The sequence below is a fragment of the Gracilinanus agilis genome, chromosome 6, assembly GCF_016433145.1.
Source record: "Gracilinanus agilis isolate LMUSP501 chromosome 6, AgileGrace, whole genome shotgun sequence".
Classification (NCBI taxonomy): Eukaryota; Metazoa; Chordata; class Mammalia; order Didelphimorphia; family Didelphidae; genus Gracilinanus; species Gracilinanus agilis.
Window position 1 is genome coordinate 203,118,826 of NC_058135.1, and position 20,580 is coordinate 203,139,405.

Consider the following 20,580-nt stretch of genomic DNA (forward strand, 5'->3'; position numbering starts at 1 on the left):
CCTCAACTGTAAAATAGGGATAATAATATTTTCTATCTCTGGTAATTCTTCTGAGGATCAAATGAGATCATATTTGTAAAGTGCTTAACAGAGTAATCACCACATAAATTTTAGTTATTATTATTATTACAAAATCTTTAGGTTATCATTTAAAGTCTTTCCCTTTATTACTCCCAGCTACCTTTGCAGTTTTATTTCATATTTTCCCTTCCATAAATATTCCTTTCAAGTCAAATTGGCTGGTTAAGCCTTCCCCATGTGTAATGCTACATCTTCTGCCTCTGCTTTTTCAATCGGGGGTCCCTCGGGTCTGGATGTCTTGTCTTTCAAAGTGTGGTTCAGGTACCATTGCTTACCTGAGGTTTTTCCTGATGCCTTCAGTTAAAAGCATTCTTTCTCTGTTGAAATTACTTTGTGCTACTTAGTTCTGGTGTGTTTGCATACAAATTTCATCCTCCATTTGGAATGGAAGCTTTCGGAGGACAGGGGCTGTTTCAGACTGGTCTTTGTATCCTCAGTATCTAAAATTGTTTTAGTCTATTCTTGTTATATGTGTGTTATATAATTGATGTTGAGAACTCCCAGGGGCAGAGCAGTGATATAGTAGATAGAATGTCAGGCTTGGAATCAGGAGCATCTGAGTTCAAATCCAGCCTCAGGCACTTCCTAGTTGTGTGATCCTGGACAAATTACTTAATTTTGTTTGCCTTAAAAAAAAAAAAAAAGATAATGTGAGCTTTTCTTTGGGGTGTCTCAGTGGTTCATTGGATGGAGTGCCAGGTCTGGCCTCAGACACTTCCCTAGCTGTGTGGCCCTGGCCAAGTTACTTGAACCCTAATTGCCTACCTTTTAATCCTCCTTTGCCTTGGAACTGATCATTAGTATTGATTCTAAGACAGAAAGTAAGGTTAAAAAAAAAAACAACCCAAACTCCTAGGGAGGAAATTCCCTCTACCAATCAAATGAGATAATATGTGTAAAGCATTTAGTTCCTGGCACATAGTAGGTATTATATGAATGATTATTTACTATTCATTTATTCAGATTCCCAGTGTAGCTCTGCAACCTGTTGTTTGAGCAAAATTAAGGTATTTGCTTAGCATTATGGATAATAGATGTCAGAGAGGAGACTTGAATTGTGGTTTTCCTCTGAGGCCAGCTGTCTATCCATTTTGTTATAATTTTTCTTTGCCTTACATGTAGTGGGTACTTAATAAAAATGTCTGGTGAATTGAATTTTGCCTTTAAAAAAAAGACTCTCCATTTAAGTTCCTCTGTAGACTATAAATAGAATTGAAATGATGACCTAACATTTTACTCTAATGATTTGTTTTGGTGGAAAACGATAGCATAGCCTTGAGCCACATCTAAGAAATCATGGACAAATTGGTTAGAATTTTTGGAGTCATGATCTCATTCTTTTTTTTTTTTTTAACCCTTACCTTCTGTCTTGGAACCAACATTGGTTCCAAGGCAGAAGAGTGGTAAGGGCTAGGCAATGGAGGTGAAGTGACTTGCCCAGGGTCACACAGCTAGAAAGTATCTGAGGTCATATTTGAACCTAGGACTTCCCGTCTCTGGGCCTGGTTCTCAATCCATTGAGCCACCTAGCTGACCCCCAATATCTCATTCTTGTGAGTATTTTCTCTACTCTTACAGACTGCCACCTGTCTAGGAGCATGGACGTCCAGAACCCTAAGTGACCATACCAAGACATTGTTGTTGTTGGTCCTCCTTTGTTTTTGAAGAGTTCCAATGACAACACAAGGTAATATATTGACTTGGGAATGAATTGGATTTTTGAGGCAGTGGCACAAAGTGTCTGTCTTGTTCTCTTCCAGTCATGAAGGTCCAGTGACAAAAGTAATGAAGCATCAGAGGGAGAGGACTTCTGGAGAGGGGTCAGTTTAGATAACAGTGTGATTGGTTTGATTCATGAGTCTTAGATTTAGAACTAGAGGGAGGTCTCAGAGTCCAGCTGGTCTAACAAGGATGGCACAGTCCATCTATATCTCAAACCCATCTTAAAGCCGGGACACACTGCAATCTATTCACAATGTATTGTGATGGGTTGAAAGAATCAAACAGACACATATCTAGACCTATTCACCTAAAGATGAGTAACTGGTGAGAGGTTAATGACTTGCCCAAGGTCACATAGGTAGTTAGCTACACAAGTTTGATTTAACCTAGGACTTATAACTACAGCCAGTTCTTTTTCTCTTCCTCTATGCATTAGAACAATGTTTCGGAATAGCACTGTGATCTGGAAGCACTTCTTAACATTGTGCATGAGGCATCCAGATCATCTCCTACCCAGTTGGTCTCAGTCTTTTGCTCCTATTTATGTTTTCTTTTGGCCCGGAACTTGGATCAGTTTAGTTAGAAAATTTCCACTTAGAATTCTTCTGTAATCTATCATTTTAGCTGCATATAGGCTATATATCACACAGCTAGTTTATGTCCGAGGGATAACTTGAACTCAGGTTTCCAGGCTGTTTTTCTTGATCCCCATTAGTAATAATAGATCACACGGATATCATGTTGAAGCTTTGCAAAGCTATTTTCTCATAGCATTGCACAACTAGGTCTAGACATTATCTTCACCATCTTTCGCCATCTCAAATACTCATATTAGACACAGCTCCAGAACTCATGACCCTGATCTCTAGTGACATTTAAACTTTGTCTTTGTCCAAAAGGTGGATTGTACTGGATAGGTTTGAGTAAGTGATTTGGTGTGAAGGAAGGGTAAATACTTCCCGTAAGGCATAAATCACCTCCTACCAGGAAGTTTTCCCTCCTCTGCCAACTCCTCCTCCCCTTACAAATTAACTAGTAATTGCCGTTGTTCAGTTATTTTTCAATCCTGTTGGACTCTTGTGGCTCCATTTGGGGTTTTCTTGGCAGAGATTATGAACTGGTTTGCCATTTCTTTCTCCAGTTCATTTGACAGATGTGGAAACTGAGGCAAACAGGGTTAAGGGATTTGCCCAGGATCATACAGCTAGTAAATGTCAGAGGCCAAATTTGAACTCATGAAGATGTTTTCCTGATATCAAGCTCAGTGCTCTCTATCCACTGCACCACAAAGAAATGTCATATTACCAAAGTTGAACGTTAGCTCCTTGAAGGCAAGGATTGTTTCTCATTTTGTTCCTTTATGTCCAGTGCCAAACAAGAGACCTTAATATGGAATTGTTGAATGATACTACAAAGGAAAAGGGAGAGTGCTAAAGGGCAAGCTGAGTCTTCTAATCACCCCTCTCAGGGTGGTGGCGATGGGACTTCTGGGACTTTTAGTTATCGCCTAGGATTCCAGGAGAGCAGACCATATTTTGGGAAAAGGACCTAGTTCCTGGGAGCTACCCCTTCCCTTCTAAAAGTCAGCCAAGAAGATAAATTTGTAACACTTGCAAATAAGGTGGCTAAGGCGAGCTGAGAAACAAAGAGGATTACAGAGTTGGAGGACATAGATTTGAACCCTACATGAATTATTAAGAATTCCAACACTTTGGACTTACATATTCTTTGTGTGTGAGACTGACAGACACAGAAACGGGGACAGATACCCAATTACAGACGGATGGACAGAAGCACAGAGACAGAAACTGTTTAATAAGATGTGTGTGTGTGTGTGTGTGTGTGTGTGTGTGTGTGTGTGTGTGTGTGTGTGTGTTTTAATAGTGTTCTTTGGAAGCCCCAGGGTACTACAGCAAATTGGGGCTAGCTAGATCAGAGTCTGGTCTCCTGAGTGCCTGAGGCCAACCTAGTTCAGGGCTGCAAGTTCCAAGGTTTTTAAAATAAAATACACTTCCGTGGGAGCCCCTCTGAAAGAGCACATTTCTTGCTTTTTCCAACCTAGTTCTCTACCAGGCGTCTTTGCATGTGTTTGAAACTCTTTCGGGGAGGGGGGGGGGAAGGAAGGAAGAAAGAGAGAATATTTTCTTAAAAAAAAAATACCACCCCTCCCCGTGCAATCACCGTGGCTTAAGCTGCACTTTGAGAGTGCAACAGGTCCCTCAGTTTCTACGATGTTCTGGTGGAGGTCGGCTGCAAACCTGTGAAGCCTCCTCCCCCTCTAGTGGGGGAAGGGGGAGGAGGAGGAGGAAAGGAGGGGGCGCGGATTCAGACCAATCTGCAGTCCTACGTTTAGGGCAAACCTCCCAAAGTAGAAAAGCCCCTTCCCTCTCCCCATCGGGAGGCTGAGCTCGGTTCCGTGCACCCAGCACAGGCTGGTACGCGGGTTGAGGCGGGGGCGGCGGCGTGCTGGGAGCGGAGAGGAGGGGAGGGTCTCCCAAACCCTGGCTGGTGGTCCCCTGAAACTGGAGGCCGGGTTTTGTGACTCATAAATCATTCATGAGCCAGGGCTTCATGGGTTGCCGAGCACCGAGCTTACGAGTAAGGGAGGCTGGTTTGTATGAGAGCTGAGAGACTGTACGCTCCCCGGGAAGAGGAAAGAAGGCTGCAGCAGCCACAGCAGCAGCAGCTGTTGCTGGGGGGCCGCGGGAGCCCACGACGTTGCCTAGTCCCTGGCCGCAGCTGCAGCCCTCCAACTAGGTATTTAGGAGAGTAAGAGGGAGAAAGGAGAAGCAGCTGCAAGCAGCTGCTGGGCGGTGAGTACCCTCCCCCTGGAGTCCTCTTTCCAGTAGCTGGGAAAATACCTATGGGAAGGAAGGAAAGGAGGAAGAGGGAATTAGGGGAGACTGTATGCACTTGGAAGCCAACGGAATGATGGATAGGGGGAAGTGGGGAGAAAACAGAGTATTGCCTCCCTCTTCTTCTCCCCCAACTCAGCATCCAGTATTAGGGGAGTATGGCAGGAACTCCAGTGGGGAGAGTGCGGCTGCAGGCTAAAAGAGGCATTCGACTTGGGGAGGTGGAGGCTAGACGAACTCGGGGGTAGATGGAGGACAGGGTCTAGGGCACTGGGAATTGGGGCTAGAAGGGGGACGCGTCCAGGGAGCAAACTTTTTTGACTTTCTACTGTAATTTTCCAGAGGCGCAGATGAAGGGTTTTCGCTTTACGGTAGGGTGAGCTTTAAGAGAAGAGACATGAGGAAAAAAGGGTCTGTGTTGAGGCTGAGTAGGGGAAAAGATAAATTCCGCGCCCCCCCCCACGCCCCCATGTTGTGACCTTCTCTGAGGTCCTTTGGGACCTCGGGCTCGCCCTCTGATGAGCTGAGAGTTGTAGGGAGAGATGGGGTAGGGGAAAGCAGGGATTTATTTAAGGACTAGGGCTTCTTTACTAAGGTGAACATGGGCATCTCTTTCAGGACCAGGATTCCCCGAGGAATCTATATATTGATCTTCCCTCCCGCCTTGCTCCCCCGCTGGGAAGGTATGGAGATGAAGCTTTACCTAGTTTGCGGGAATGGAGAAGCAGAAATTAATCGGCAAACGGGTCACAGAGGGTGCTAATTCCCAGCTCCGTTGTGGTCTCCTCCCTCCTCCTTCATCCACCCCGGACCCCGGAGCCCCAGTGGGATTTTAGCCGGGGGCATCTTCCTGCTTATCCTTGGGAGGGAGCGCAGAGTCCTCTGAAACCGAGGAGGAAAGAGAAGCATTCGATTATTCCGAGGTGGTGGAAGCACCAGCTTTGCCCTCTGCTAGGAGGTGGAGATGGGGGTATCGGGAGGGATCTGGGCCGAGCGGAGTTGGGCACGGACCCGCAACCAGCCCCGGCTAAGTCCCTAGACACTGGCCCCGGACAACAAAGGAGAGAAAATGGAGAGAGGAGGAGCTTGGTTTCAGCCTGGGAGTTTAGGCGCCTTTGACCACCCCCTCTGTGAAACCCTCTGAGTCCCGGCTGGGCTCTGCCGGGTCCCTCTCCTGGGCAACCAGACTGTATAGAGGGGAGAGTCCTAGGTGGGGGCTTGGGATGCCGTTATCCCTCCCCAGCCCGGAAGGGCTGCTCAGAGGTTACGCTCTCCACTGGGCAAGTTACAGTCAAGTTGCTCAGGGTAACACCCACGCGCCCCTTCCCCTTCGCCTCCGCCCCTCCCCCTCAGCTGATAAATTCCTAGGGTCCGGCCCCCCTCCCCGCTCCACTCTCCTTCCTTTTGCTTACATCCTTTGAAACCCCCTTTGTATGCCACGGCTTAGTGCACCGGAGCGGGTGGGGAGGGTTGGGGTGGTGGGTAGAAGGGGGCGGTCAGTGTCGAGCTGGTGGGCTCTGCTGCCTGCCTGGAGAATACTTAAAAAGAGAAGAGGGGTGGGGAGAAAGCCTCTTTCTCTGCTTGTGACAATTGGTTGCTGTGCGCAGAGGTTTGAGGTCTGAGTCACAGAAAACATGTATCTTTTCCATTGGGACCATTCCACCGAGTTGAACAGTTAAGGGAATTAGTCCTATGGGTGGCAGATACTGCCTTTTTTTAAGGCAATAAAGTGTCAAATAGGAATTTTTAGGATTCTTCTGTCCTTCCCCCTTCCCCAAGCTCTCATTAGTCTAAGTAGAAAACCCTTGTGGTTCTGCTTGCATAGAAGGGAGAGTTCTCTCTATAGGGGAAAAGCACGATGCATTTACTGGACACCAGGGCCTGGAGATTTTAGGATTTAGAGCTGAAAGGAACTCTAGCGATAATCCAGCCTATCCCCCTCGTTTTATAGATGAGAAACTGAAACCCAGAAAGTTGTAAGACTTGCTTAAGGTGACAAAGGTATTAACTATCTTCTAAAGGTTAGGAACTGGGAGACCCTTTGATTTTAAATCCACTCTTATTTAAGTGCAAAGAGCCATGAATTTAGAAGCCTTAGTTTCAGATGCCCCAGATCAACTTAATTATATTCCTTTTGAAGAGATGAGTTTTATTTTTGTTTGTTTGTTTTGTTTTTTTGAATCAAGGATCTCTTCCCACCTTATAAGTGAGAATCATACTTAGTCCTGGCTATGGGACTATCAAACCTTGTTACTTCTGGACAAATTTATGTAAGCTCCCTGGGACCTGGTTTCTTCATCTATAAAACAAGGGGGTTAAATTTGATGACTTCAAGGTCCCTTTTAGCTTCCAATACCCTTCTAAATTCTTCTACTTATCCCCCAGATGCCCAGTCAGAGAGAGTTGAAATTAGGTCAGTAGCAAATATAGAGATGGTTTGAAAGCAGTAAGTTTACTTGAAGAACTCTCATGGAAGAGAGAATAGAATGATTCTATTGGGCCCCATCAGGTAGGTCCACAAGAGATGGATGGAAGTAGCAAAGAGGTAAATTTAGATTTGATGTCATCTTGATAAAAAGCCTTGGGAACAATTATTGTTGTTAAGTTTTTTTTCAGTTGTGTCCAACTCTTTGTGACCCAATTTGGGGTTCTCTTGGCAGAGATGCTGGAGTGGTTTGCCATTGTCTTCTCCAGATGAAGAACCGAGGCAGAGTGACTTGCCCAGTGTCTTGCCCAGTGTCACACAGCTAATAAGTTCTTAGGCTGGATTTGAACTCAGAAGAATTAGTCTTCCTGATTCCAGATCCAGCAGCTGTCCAAAAGTGGAATGTGGTGTCCTGGGAGGCCTTTCCTTCATTAGGGAAGCTCTCAAGCAAAAGCTAGATTACCATTTGTCAAGTATGTTTTAATGAAAAATGCCTTTTGGGTATGAGTCTGGCTAGATGGTGACTGGTATTCCTTTGATCTGAAATGATGTGTTTGTATGTCAGTCCTGTGAGATTTTATTGTACCTATTATCCCTAGTTCCCTGTGATCATATCTCTTCTCTCTCTTTTCCTCCCAACCTGCAGATTCAGAACCCTAAGCAAGATTATTCTTCAGATAATGCACTTCTGAGGTTCTCTATAGATATCCTGCCCCAAGGCATGATAATAAGGGATAGTCACTGAGGGAAGCTCTTGGAAGAGCCCAGAGAAGTCACAAAAATATCTGCCCTAAAGCTGTCAATAAAATCCTACCACTGCCTTAAATCTACTGTGGACTATAATTTGCAGGCTTAACTGTGCACTGAGCACCACTTTGGAGTACCCCAAAGAATTAAGATGCCTGCCCTGACTGAACTTCTTAATCTGATTTGGAAGATAAAATAAGACATAAGAACATTAATGTGAAACAAGCCAGCCATTGGAGGAATGGTGATGTGGATGAAAGGATCCCATCCGTACCCTCCTTTCCCCTTCTTGTAGTTGTGTCTCTTCTCCTGTGTAGAAATATATACTGGAATTGACTTGGATAACCAGGATTCATGCCCTTATCCTAGCATTTAACTTTATGGCCCTGGGCTAGTGACTTTACCTAAGCCTCAGTTTTCTCATTTGTAAAATGGAGTTCATATCAGATGACCCTAACTGTCCCTTCCAGCTTTAAGTTTATGATTTTAAAAATTTCTCCACTGTGGTAGTGCCATATCTATAAATCCATTTACCCCTGGGGAACAGAGCCACCATTGTGATCTTTTCCTTCTGCTTGTCTACAACATTCAAAGGCCTGTAAACTTTATGCCACTGAAACTAGATTCTATTGGCCAGCCATCTCTCTCGTAGAGTTTTGTCTTACTCTAGGAATCCTGTGTTTGCAATTTCAATAGAACTGCCACTGTTGGATGTGGTGGTATCTTTTAGGCCAATTTCTCCATTCAGCAATTCTCTCCTGAGTAACAGTGTGCTACAGGAAACACAAATATAAAGACTAATGCCCAATAAGTCTGAAAAGCTAGGTTGGGGTTATTAATTTGGTGCCTCATACAAGATGCTGGGCTTTCCAGCCATACCGAGTCTTTATATTTTGGTGGCTCTCTAGGGAGTGCTGTAAGGTAGGATGACTTTTTTTGTGGGGATTCTCCCCAGGTAACCCTATAAAGTGAGATGATCTTTGGGGGGGGGCTCCCCAGGTAGTGCTTGTGGAAAGGGGAAGCTCATAGAAAAGGGGAGTAGAATTGTCCTGACTTGTTTATAGATGAGAGTGCAAGTCCTTTCAATTTTCTGTTGAGTGAAATGTAACTTAACTTATATTCAATGTTTCATTAACTTAGGAGTCTGCATAGAAAGTGAAGGTCCTCCTCTTCTTTAGAAGATCCCAAACCTGAATCAAAGTCTGATGCTCTCAAGGAAACCTCTGAGTGATGTAGTGAGGGAGGTCTGTGTGAACATGAGCATCAGTAGTGAGTTAAGAGGTTATAATCCCAAGACTCAGTCCTGGCTCATTTTTCTTTAAACTGTGCCTGAGGTGGTTTTGCATCTGATTTCTGGTGCCCTTCTACATCATGGATTTTCCAGTTGGGCAGGTTGTGACTCAGATGACTTACTGTCCTAAATCTCATTTTTTCCCCCTGCCCATGGCTGAAAATGAAGTAGCCTTTACCTGCCAGCAAGGCTTATGATATCTTATTCCACCCAGGCCATTTATTCATCACCTACCATATGTGAGGCATGAGGGATACAAAGACAGAAAGGAACAGCTCCTATTCTCAAACAACTTACCTCAGGAGGAGGGTGTACGCAGAAAATAAGTGCAAAACATTTGCAAAGTAATTTTGTTGGAGGGATGTCTGGCTCAGCCCTGGGAAGGAGCTGAACCTTGAAGGATGATAGGGATTCTACTATTCAGATAAACTGGAGGCTGAAGGCTGCCCCCCAAGGCAGCAGGGCAAAGCATTGAAGGAGGAAAGAACCAGGAATAACTAGAGAGGCTAATTTGACTGGAAATGTAGAGTGTATACTGGGAAGTAACATGTAATCACCTTGGAGAGAGAGCCTGGGGTCAGGACTTTAAATGCCAAGTAGAAGAATCTACTTGGGCTGTAATGGGAGCCTCTCTGGCTTTTTGAGAAGAGGAGTGACCTGAACCGATAAATATTTTCAGACTATTCCTTTGGCCACTGTGTGGAGGGGAAAATGGAGAAGAGAGACCAATTAGGAAACCATTGTAATAAGTCTAAGTGAAAGGTGATTGGGCCTTGAATTTGGGTGATTGTCATTTAAGAGATAAGACTGGAGATAACATTGACCAGATTTGGCCAGGGATTGTTAACAGAGAGAGAAGAGTTGAAGATGACTTGTTGGGTTGCAAACTTGGGCAAAAAAAGATGAGTTATTTTTTAGTTATTGGAATAATTCCTGGCTTAGAAATCAGAGGGTCTGGATTCTAATTCAATCTCTGATGCTTATTCTCTTTGTGACTTTGAGAAAGTCACTTAACTTCCCTAGGCCCCAGTTTCCTTATCTGCAAAATGAAGTTTTTGGAACAGATGATATCTTCATGCCCCTTTCAGCTTTAGATTTGTGATATTTGGTTGAACCCTGTAATTGGGAAAGAAGAGAGATAGGTGGGAGGCAGAGGGCAAGAGTGAGAGGAAAAAGAGGCTGAGGAGAAGGAGAGAAATTTCTGCCCCGGGTAGATCTACTACACACAGGAGATGAGACATGGATGATGAACCAACAAAAGAGACAGAGGGTTAGCTAGACAAGGCAGGAGACCCAAGAGAGGGGAGAGTCATGAAAATCTAGAGGGAAGTGATTGCTTAGGAGGAGGAGATAATCTGCAATATTGTGTGCTGCCAGATGAGGATGGAGAAGCAATCATGTGGCAATTAAGAGATCCCTGGTAACCTTGAAGAAAACAGTTTTAGTTGAGTGATGAATTTGGAAGCTAGAGGGCAAGAAGTGAGTGGGAGGGTGAGAAAGCTTAGGCAGAAATTTAAATGGCCTTTTCTGAAAGAGTGGTTATGGAAGAAAGGTATGGTGGAGAAAATGAACCATAAGCATATGCTATAAGTTTAGGGGAACTGTATACTCTTCTTTTCAAATATCTCTCCCAAAATAATAATCTTGGGGTCAAAAAAATGGAATCCATAGATTATGCTGATTGTATTTCAAAAGAGAGGACTGATTTCTGTCCCACCTAGATAATCTGATGAGATTAGCTAGACATCCTCTCCCACCTCCTAGATGGTCTGATGATCTGAACTGTTGGGAAAACACTGTGACTGGAACAGTAAGGGTGATCCTAAGGTTCCTCTAGTTAACAACTTACCTGATAGCTTCTCTACCTCTGAAATAAGGAATATGGCTGAGCTGCCTGCCCTACAGCTGTGTAAAACCCAGTCAAAATGTGTATCTCTCCTCCTTTTTTGCAATTACTTCCCATCAGCTGATGCTATTTAAACTTATTCTCTTCTAGCCTTCCCTCTTGATTTATTGACCTCCAGTCAAAAGGACCTAGGAAGGAGGAATAGCTCTCCTGGAAGATCTTAGGATCTTTCAGCTGAGGAATCTCCAACAGAGGTGAGATATAAGACCAAAAAATTGAAGAGATAGGGGATTCAAATGAAAGTCTTTTTTTTTAAATGATGGAGATCTAGAAGTATTTGTTAGCAGTTTGAAAGAATGTCGATAAGAATTCAGTCATTAATGAGAGATTAAAAATTAGAGAGAAGGAGAGACCAAAGAGGCATGGGATGGAATGGGATCAAAAGCACATGTAAATGGACTGGTATTGGCCCAGAAAAGGACCACCTCTTTCCCTTCAAAAGGAACAAAGAGTGGGAGTTATGTTGAAGTGATTCGAAATGTAAAACTGGGAAATACATGGAGTTTTCAACAGATGGCCTCATTTTTTAAAATGAAGTATGAGATGACATCCTTTGCTAAGAGAAAGAAGGATTTGTATGTTTGGGAGTTGAGCATTGGTTGGAAGGGGATAAGGAAGAAAAGGTTTAGAACTACCACTGAGGCTAGTGTGATGAATCAATCAGGAAAGAATAAAAATATTGTTGTCTACCATTGAGATCAGATAACAGATTTGTAATGGAAAAATACAGTCTCTTCTCTTGACTTCTTCCATTGGTGTTTAGAAACTGGGAATAGGAGCAGAAAAAGCATGTGGTCAGTGGGAATGATCTAGAATTGGGATTTTGGATAGGGTTGAATAGAACAAGAATATAATAGAGTAAAGATAAACTGGGATCAAGATTTTGAAGGGAGGAAAATGAAGCTGGAGCAAGGGTGGTGGCCCGAGAAAGCTAGTCCAGGCTTGGTGGGGTGAAGACTGAGAATAGGTTTAGGAAGGCTGAGCTCTAGGGACAGGTGGAAGGATAAGAAGCTATGTTAGAAGAAGGCAGTTTTACTTGTAGATTGATTGTGAAGGTGGGAGCACTTAACATTGTGCTGTGCTTAGGATCATGGTAGTTTTAGGATTGGTAAACTAGAAAGGAGAAGCACTGGAGGAGATAACAAAATGCACAAGTGTAAGGACTGGGGTTAGAGGAAGACTGAGCCAAGTACTGAATTCTTTATGAAATGAGAATGACTTAAAAGTCTGGTAGAAAACAGCCACCAGGACTTGGCTGGAGTGATTACTCAAAAGAGGAAGAGCTTGCTGAAGGAAGGGGAGAAGGGGAGACTCTAGAAATGATGATGAGATATAGGAGCGAGCATCCTTCTTCCTTCTGTAGACTATGTGAGAGGAGGCCCAGGTATGGAACAAGAGAGCCACTGGATGTATACTTAAAGATGAGATTTTCAAATATAGCAACTTTGAAATACTAGCTCTGCCACTTACTATTTACATGGACCTTGGTCTCAATTTCACTTACACATAAATTAATGGGGGGACTAGGTGATCTCTGAGGTCCCTTTCAATTATAAAATCCTCTGAACTCCAGGACATAAACATTTGAATAGTTTCATCAGGTTTAATGTCAAATATGACATTGTATGAAAGCCAGATTTCCTCTTAATGATTAGGGCATTTCAATGGAAAAAAGACCAGAAAAGCATTTGCTAAATAACAAATTCTACTTATGTCTTTTTTTGTGTGTGTGCCCTATATTTTCTTTCTTTTTCAAATGGCTATTGGGTCTCAAAAAACCTGAGTAGCCTAAGCAATTCTGGACCCCTGAGAGCCAGCCCCTATTCGACCTGTATTGTTCTTTAGGAAATAGAATACAGATAAAAGGAAGATTTGAAAACTGACAAGTAGTAATAATGTGAAGCACTTACCCACTCTGGGAAAAATTGAGTGGACCCTCTGCATGCAATAAGGGAGCTGCATACTTCGGAATCCTATGAGAAAGGCATAACCAGAGCATATTGTATGACTTCTTAACATTCCCAGAATAGACTCACAGAATGTTTGAGCCAGAGCTAGAAGGAGCTTTAGAGATCATCCTAGTTCAACCTCATCATTTTTCCAAATGAAGGTGATGCTTTTTTCTTCCCCAGGACTCAGAAGCCGTCTCCCTCATCCCCCTCCTTTCCTTCTTCTTTGAGTATTACTACAAATTTCTATTTAATTTCTACTGTAAAAGCATCCCAATTTTGATAGACGGCACAGACGTTTATTAAGCACTTTTTAGACTCCAGGTAATGTCCTAAGTGCTTGGGGATTCAAATACAAGCAAGCAAAAGAGCCTCTTCCATCTGGGAGCTAACAATCTCATGGGGGAACCAACCCATGGCTGGATGTGGCACAATGTTGGAGGTGTTTGGGAAATGGTATGTAGGTCTGGTTCTGGGCAAGATGAGGCAAAAGCTTATCTCTCTGAGCAGTCATTCCAGGGCTGAGGTCCTGAGTTTCTGGTGCTGGGGAGTGGATAATATGCTGGACTTGGAGTGTAGAAAGCCTGAGTCCATTCCTTTCTCTCCTACTTTTCTGTGTAACCCTGAAGGAAATCAACTTACCCAGATCCTCAGTTTCCTTGTTTGTAAATTGAAACCAATGATAATGGAGTCTACCTCTCTCTGTGGTTTTTTTCTGGCTCTAAAGAGCCTTTGTAAATCACCAGGCAACTCAGGGCAGCCTTTGTAAGTGTAAGTTATTGTTATTAATGTTTTACCTTACCAAAGGGAAATGTGCATTCTTACCCTTTAGGTGGGAGTTTTAAATTCAAATTCTCTTGGAATGGTTCTTTCAGGGAGAGTGTGAGTTGCTGGATAAGGAAGGGTGTGGGTGTGAAATGTCTTTTTAATCTCTTTGCCAGGCCTGGTGCCCCGACTCACTCCAGGACAAGATCTCCTCCATCAGTTCAGAACAGATGCCCTCTTAATCCGGGGAGGAGGAGCAGCGGCGGCTGCTGAAGGCTGATGAGCACACCTGCCCCCGCCACCGGCCAGCGTCACAGAAACCCATCTCTCCACCTGCCAGGAAGATTTCCAGGCTTCAGAAAAAGAAACAAACCCCCCAAACCCTCTCTCATGTTATCAGAATCTTGCTAAACCATGGCTTTGCTCCTCTGCTTACTGCTGTTGCTGGGGCTGAGTGGAGGTCCTGTCTCCGAGGGGCACTCGGTGCACAAGACAACTGTTGGCACTTTGGATCTGGGCTCCTTACCTGCCATAAACTATGAAACGAATGTACATGTCGAGCCTGGACCAATAGAGATTTTGTTTCGCATCGTCAAGGCCTTCCTTTTTGTGGTGCAGCCCAATCCTTTCCCTGAAGGTAAGTGAGATTGGTGGCAGAGCAGATTCTCCTCGTTTCTTCTTCTTCTTCTTCTTTTTTTAATCCTCTATTTTGCCAGGAGTTTATACCCATAAATATAGGGCAGAAAGATAGGTGGATGGACAAAAGAGTTGTAGCTAGTTAAGCATCTTAGTTGGAATGTGAACATCTGAGAGAAAGGAAGGAAGTAGAACATAAATTATGAATAGTGGGGTGGTGGTGGTGGTGGTGGTGGTTTTCCAGATAGTGTTGGCTTTTGGTGGGAGAGTTAAATTTTTGGGGACCTGGGAGGATGTAGAAATTTCATAATGGAGCATCCCATACTTCAAAAAGATTCATTATTTTTATTTAAAGGTGACTCTTGGTAACTTGGAAGTACAAATTGTTAAAATTTAACTCCAGGCCACCTCTGGAGCAAATGTTAGACTTTGCTTTGGGCAAAGGTAGTCCTGGCCAAGCTTGTTTAGGTGCTCAAGTGTTAAATAAGTTGTGCATACATATGAATTATAAGCATTTGGGCTGTGGGGGAAGGGGATAATCTAGTTAACTCGGGAGATGTCTACTCTTCATTTATGCCCATAATATGTGTCATGTTAGGTGCATCGTCTCGATCCTGTCCTCCTATTTTAAAAAGTTTTAATTTATCTTTGGAGGGATGAGATTATAAAATAAAAATGGTCCTTGAGAAAGATCTGTTAGATGAGGAATTTGCATAACTTGTTGGTTTACTTTCTGATTAGCTATCCAATTTTATTGAACTTAATTGTTCAATAAATTGTTCAATTGCTTGCCACTTTTTTAAAGCAATTTTTCTTTTTTTATGTAATTACCATAATATTTATTATGGACGATTTTGAAGGATAGCTATTGTTGTATATATTTTTTAAGTTTTACTTTTATTGACATGCAAAGCACACTTCCATATTGGTCATTGTTGTGAGAGCAAACTCATACATAACCAAAACCCCAAAATAAAAACCATAAATACACTGATATGAAAGATGACTCCAACAGTTCTTTCTCTGGAGGTGGATAGCATTCCCTGTCATAAGTCTTTCAGGATTGTCCCAATCACTGCATTGCTGAGATAAGCCAAGTTTTCACAGATAATTCTTGACCTATTATTGTGTACAATGTTCTCCTGATTCTGCTTATTTTGCTCTGCATCAGTTCCTGCAGATCTTTTTAGCTTTTTCTTAAATCATCTTGCTCATTGATGTATATTTTGAAAGACATTGTCATTAAATTAGCCAGAATTCCTGCTTCAAAAAAATAATATAAAGCAGGTCAACCACTTTTCATTAAAGGTGTGTGTATGTATTTTATATGTATATATCTTTTTAGTAAACTTTTTGATGTTCATTTTTTTAATTGAAAAAAATTTTAATTGAAAGTCATTTTTTTCCTACTTTTAATTCCTACTATAAACTTTTCTGCTACTCTGGCCTCACAGTGGAAATATTTTCAGATTCAACAAAGTCTATTCAGTAACCATAATAGATAGAGTTTCTGATGTGTCCAGAGCTCCAAGGGTAGATATGTATATTGAGGGGCATAGAGTGTCTTGGTGCTACAAGGATGAAGTGAAGGTTTGGAGCACTTGTTATTAAAGAGTTAGACTTCCAGGAAACAAGATCTCTTTGAACCCAGTGTTCACTTTTAATTGAAGAAAGTGGAGATTTTTTTCAGACATTTATGTTAAAATTCAAATATAAGACTATCAGAAGGGGAAAGGAAAATAAACTATTATTAAAAGAATAAAAGTATGTGCATAATAATTATTATTATTATATGCCAGTGTAATCATTTCTGAATAGTTTTTCCAGTTTCTTGAGGGTCTTTTTTTTTAAGTGTGAATATTTTAGATTAAGGAAATGTAGCTCAATGTGTTCTCTGTAATTCATATCCTTTTCTTGAGGGGAAAAAAAGGATGCTGGGAAGTTGCTAATGGAGAAAATGCATTTGCTTTATTTGAAATTTTGTGTGACTCCCTTCCCCCTTATGAAGTGGTTCCTGTGTAGTATTCTTAGGCATATCATGTAATTAGCTAATCCCATAATCTTTCTTTCCATATGCTGTTCCATTTCACTGTCTCTGTTTTTAATGGGAAGGCTACTTGGTAATTTGTTTTTTAAGAGTGCACTGATTTTTAGTTTTCAATCAATGTGATAAAGCTAGAAGGCAGCTTTTGGCAGCCCATAAAGCTTTAGAAGCACTCCGGAGTGTATATAACTCAAGCCCTGCTGTTAATTAGGCTGAGGCTTCAGAAGAATTTCAATCTGAGTATAATCTGTGAGCTTTTGGCCTAGTTTGCTTCTTAATCTTCATCAATACTTTTGTCTTCTTGTTTCAAAGAAAGAGAATCCCAAATGTTTTAGCAACAAGGCTTGAAGAGTGAAGGGGAAAAAAAGTTTGCATAGATTGTATTGAATAACCTGTTACTGAAAGGAGGCTCACTTAATTAGCTTGTTCCCCTGATCCTTATTTTTTAAGCTTGATAGTGTATGTAATATTCACCAAATGCGCCATACTTTAAAGGCATAGAGGACAGAGACGGTTTACCTTTTGGAACCCAATTGTACCAGGCTGGTAAAGAAGAGGGTAGACTGGTATATTGGGTAGAATACTGGACTGGGAAACCCAGTAAGCTTTAGTGGCTCATTATTACTTCCAGGATAAAATACTCAGTATTCTGGCCCATATTTAAGTACCTCACAGTCTGGCTACAACCTCTCTTTCTACACTATTGCATTGCTTCCTTTCACATGCTGTTTATGCAGCCAAAGTGACCTACTGCTCTTGGCAAACTATATTCTATCTCTTGCACCCATAGGCTGTCCCTTCATGCCCAGAATTCACTCCTTCCCCATTTCTACCTCCCATCAAGGCTCAGCTCAAGGGCTACTTTCTACATGGCGCCATTTTTGAACTACTTCCCTCCCTAGATGTTTAGTTGCCATCTCACTGAAGTTACTTTGTATTTACTTTGTAGTTTCTTTTTATATAATTGTGTACATGCTATTCCCATCCCCTCCAATCCCTGAAAAAATAATATCTTTGAGAGTAGGAACTTTTTCATTTTCCTCTTTGTATTCTCAATGCTGAGTATTTGGGACTGTATAAATAGAAATTTTGTACCTTTGAACTACATCTCCCAGCATCCCTTTCACCTTTGCCATGCAGGGTGGTGGTGGTGGAGCGGGGGGGATGGCACTGGGTAAGAGGGGGAAGAGAGCCAGAGACGGAGTTACACACATCTATATACAAACAATGCAACTTGGAGATGAAAGGTGAAAGGGATGCTGGGAGATGTAGTTCAAAGGTACAAAATTTCTATTTATATAGGATATAAGTAAATAAGTTAAAGTTAGAAAGACATTACTTCAAATTCTGCTTCTCCTACTTTCTATAATTGTGTGACTATGGACAAGTCACTTAGGCTCTCTGAGCCTCCTCAGTTTCCTTATCTGAAAAATGTAGATAATGCCTGTAGTGGCAACTGCCTAGATTTTCTATGAGGCTCAAATGAGTTTTTAGATAATAATGATAATGATAATAATAATAATAATAACCTTTATAGCATTGAAAAGTTTACTGATATTTTCTCATTTTAATAATCGGAATAACCCTAGGAGGTAGGTACCATTATTATTCCCATTTTACATATGAGGAGACTGAGGCAGAGGTCAAATGATTTGTCCATATTCAAACAAGTAGGAAATTTCTGAAGATGAATTTAAACTTGGTCTTCTTGACTCAAGGTCCAATGCTCTATCCCCTGCACCACCCAGCTGTATACTTAATTGCTTTGCAAACTTTAAAATCCGCAGTTCAGTTATCTCCTTTGAAGAGTTTCCTGGAACGTTAAATGGTTAAATTATTTGCCTAATCTCAAAGAGGTGGGACTTGAATCCAGGTCCTCTTGATTCTGAAGCAAGCATTCAATATTCACTCCTTCACTGGGAACTTTGAAAAACTGCAGAACAGCTATGAATCTGCATAGGCAGAGGAGTTCCTACCCTCATCATTCAAGTCTAAGTCAATGGGTTAGAGCTGATGTGTATCATTCTTTGAAAGTTTTTGCCAAGTTCTTCGTTTCACAGAATCACAGAGCTGGAGAATGTCAGAGACCTGAGTCCGTCACAAAGGATGCCAAAATCTATTGCCACGTTCCTGACCACTGGTCATAGAGTTTTTGCTTGAAGTCATTCAGTGAGGGGAGGAGACTGTCTCTCAAAGCAGTCCATGCCAGTTTTTGTGTATAAGGTTCTCCTCGTTCTGCTCCTTTCACTCTGCATCAATTCCTGGAAGTCGTTGCAGTTCACATGGAATTCCTCCAGTTCATCATTCCTTTCAGCACAATAGTATTCCATCACCAACAGATACCACAGTTTGTTCAGCCATTCCCCAATCGAAGGGCATCCCCTCATTTTCCATTTTTTTGCCACCACAAAGAGCACTGCTATAAATATTTTTGTACAAGTCAAGTCTTTTTCCTTTTGATCTCTTTGGGGTATAAACCCAGCAGTGGTATGGCTGGATCAAAGGGTAGCCATGCCAGATTTTGGGCAGTCCTCCCCAACAGAAAGTAGGAATAGCTAGGGAGGAGAGAAGCTCACTGCGTACTCTGCCCTCATCAGGCTTCAACTGGACAACATGCCATGGTTTATGACAGACATTGATAAAATGTAGATTCTGCAGAGGGCGGCCAACCACGTAACTTTACTCCATGTTATGGGAAGATTCCTTGAAGGACCTGAACATGTTTGTATCCTTTCAGAGGGAAGACTCGGAAGGGCAAAAGAGAGGCATTTAAATATTTGAAGTCATGTCATTAGGAAACAGGGATTAAATTTGTTCTATTTGGCCTCATAGGATAGAACCAAGAGCAATAGATGGAAGCTGCAAAGGGGCAAAAGTAGGCGTGATATTAGGAAAAGCTTCTCAGCAATTGGAGTCAACCAAAGTGGAATAAGCTCCCTCTGGAGGGGATAAGTTCCTCTTCCTTGGAGGTCTTTAGGCTGAGGTTGGGATGACCACTTTTTGGTATGTAATAGTGGGGATTCCTTTTTATGTTTGATTTGGACAAGATGGCCACTGAGTTCCCTTCCAGGTCCTCAGATTCATGAAGTTTTCCCTGAAATCAAGCTTCAATTTGCTATTTTACAACTTCCAATCATTGTTTAGGATCAAACAAAAGAAGCCTACCCCTTCCTGTACGTGACTGTGGTTCAAAGCCTTGAATGCAGCTGTCATGTTTCCCTAGTAAGTCATTTCTTTCTCCAAGTTAAATATCCCCCACCCTGATCCTTCAGTTGATCTCCTTGTGACATGGATTCAAGTTTCTTTACTCTTATGGATCCTTTCCACCTTATCAGTGGCCTTCCTGAACTATGGAGCCCAGACCTGAACTATTAAAGATGTAATGGGAACAAAGTACAGAGAGATTATTGCCTCCTTTTTCCTAGAAGTTAAGCTTTTCTTAATGCAGTCCACACATTGCTGACTCATAATGGGCCTGTGGTCCAGCAGAGCCCCCAGATTTTTTCCCAATAAACTGCTGTCTTACTATGTGCCTTCCCTATCCTATACTTGTGAACCAAGTGTGGATGGAGAGAGCCCTATACCGTAGGTACAAAGATACTTAAACGGGGGGCCCAGAACTTTTAAAAAAATTGATCCCTGTATTTCATTGTAATAGATTTGTGGTCCTATGTGTTCTTTTATGCATTTAAAATATTATAGGAAGGGGCAGCTGGGTAGCTCAGTGGAGTGAGAGTCAGGCCTAGAGACAGGAGGTCCTAGGTTCAAACCCGACCTCAGCCACTTCCCAGCTGTGTGACCCTGGGCAGGTCACTTGACCCCCATTGCCCACCCTTACCAGTCTTCCACCTATGAGACAATGCACCAAAGTACTAGGGTTTAAAAAAAAATTAAAAAAATATATTATAGGAGGGGGCAGCTGGGTGGCTCAATGGATTGAGAACCAGACCTACAGACAGGCAATTCTAGGTTCAAATCTGGCCTCAGATACTTCCCAGCTGTGTGACCCTGGGCAAGTCACTTAACTCCCATTGCCTAGTCCTTACCCCTCTTCTGCCTTGGAACCAATCACACACAATATACACAATATTGATTCTAAGACAGAAGGTAAGAGTTTAAAAAAAAATATAGTAGTCCAAAGGGGACTATGACATTAAAA

The 20,580-nt window shown here is 42.3% G+C and overlaps 1 protein-coding gene across 1 annotated transcript in view; it reads left to right on the plus strand.

Annotated features, from left to right (window-relative positions):
* The first annotated feature begins 4,423 nt into the window (after positions 1–4,423).
* The window catches only part of PROM1 (prominin 1), a 144,605-nt gene continuing 128,448 nt past the window's right edge, over positions 4,424–20,580 (plus strand). The window contains exons 1-2 of the mRNA XM_044681509.1: positions 4,424–4,616; positions 13,918–14,378. Coding sequence (XP_044537444.1) covers positions 14,156–14,378 — 223 coding nt within the window. The 5' untranslated portion in view covers positions 4,424–4,616; positions 13,918–14,155. The remainder of the gene's footprint in view (positions 4,617–13,917; positions 14,379–20,580) is intronic.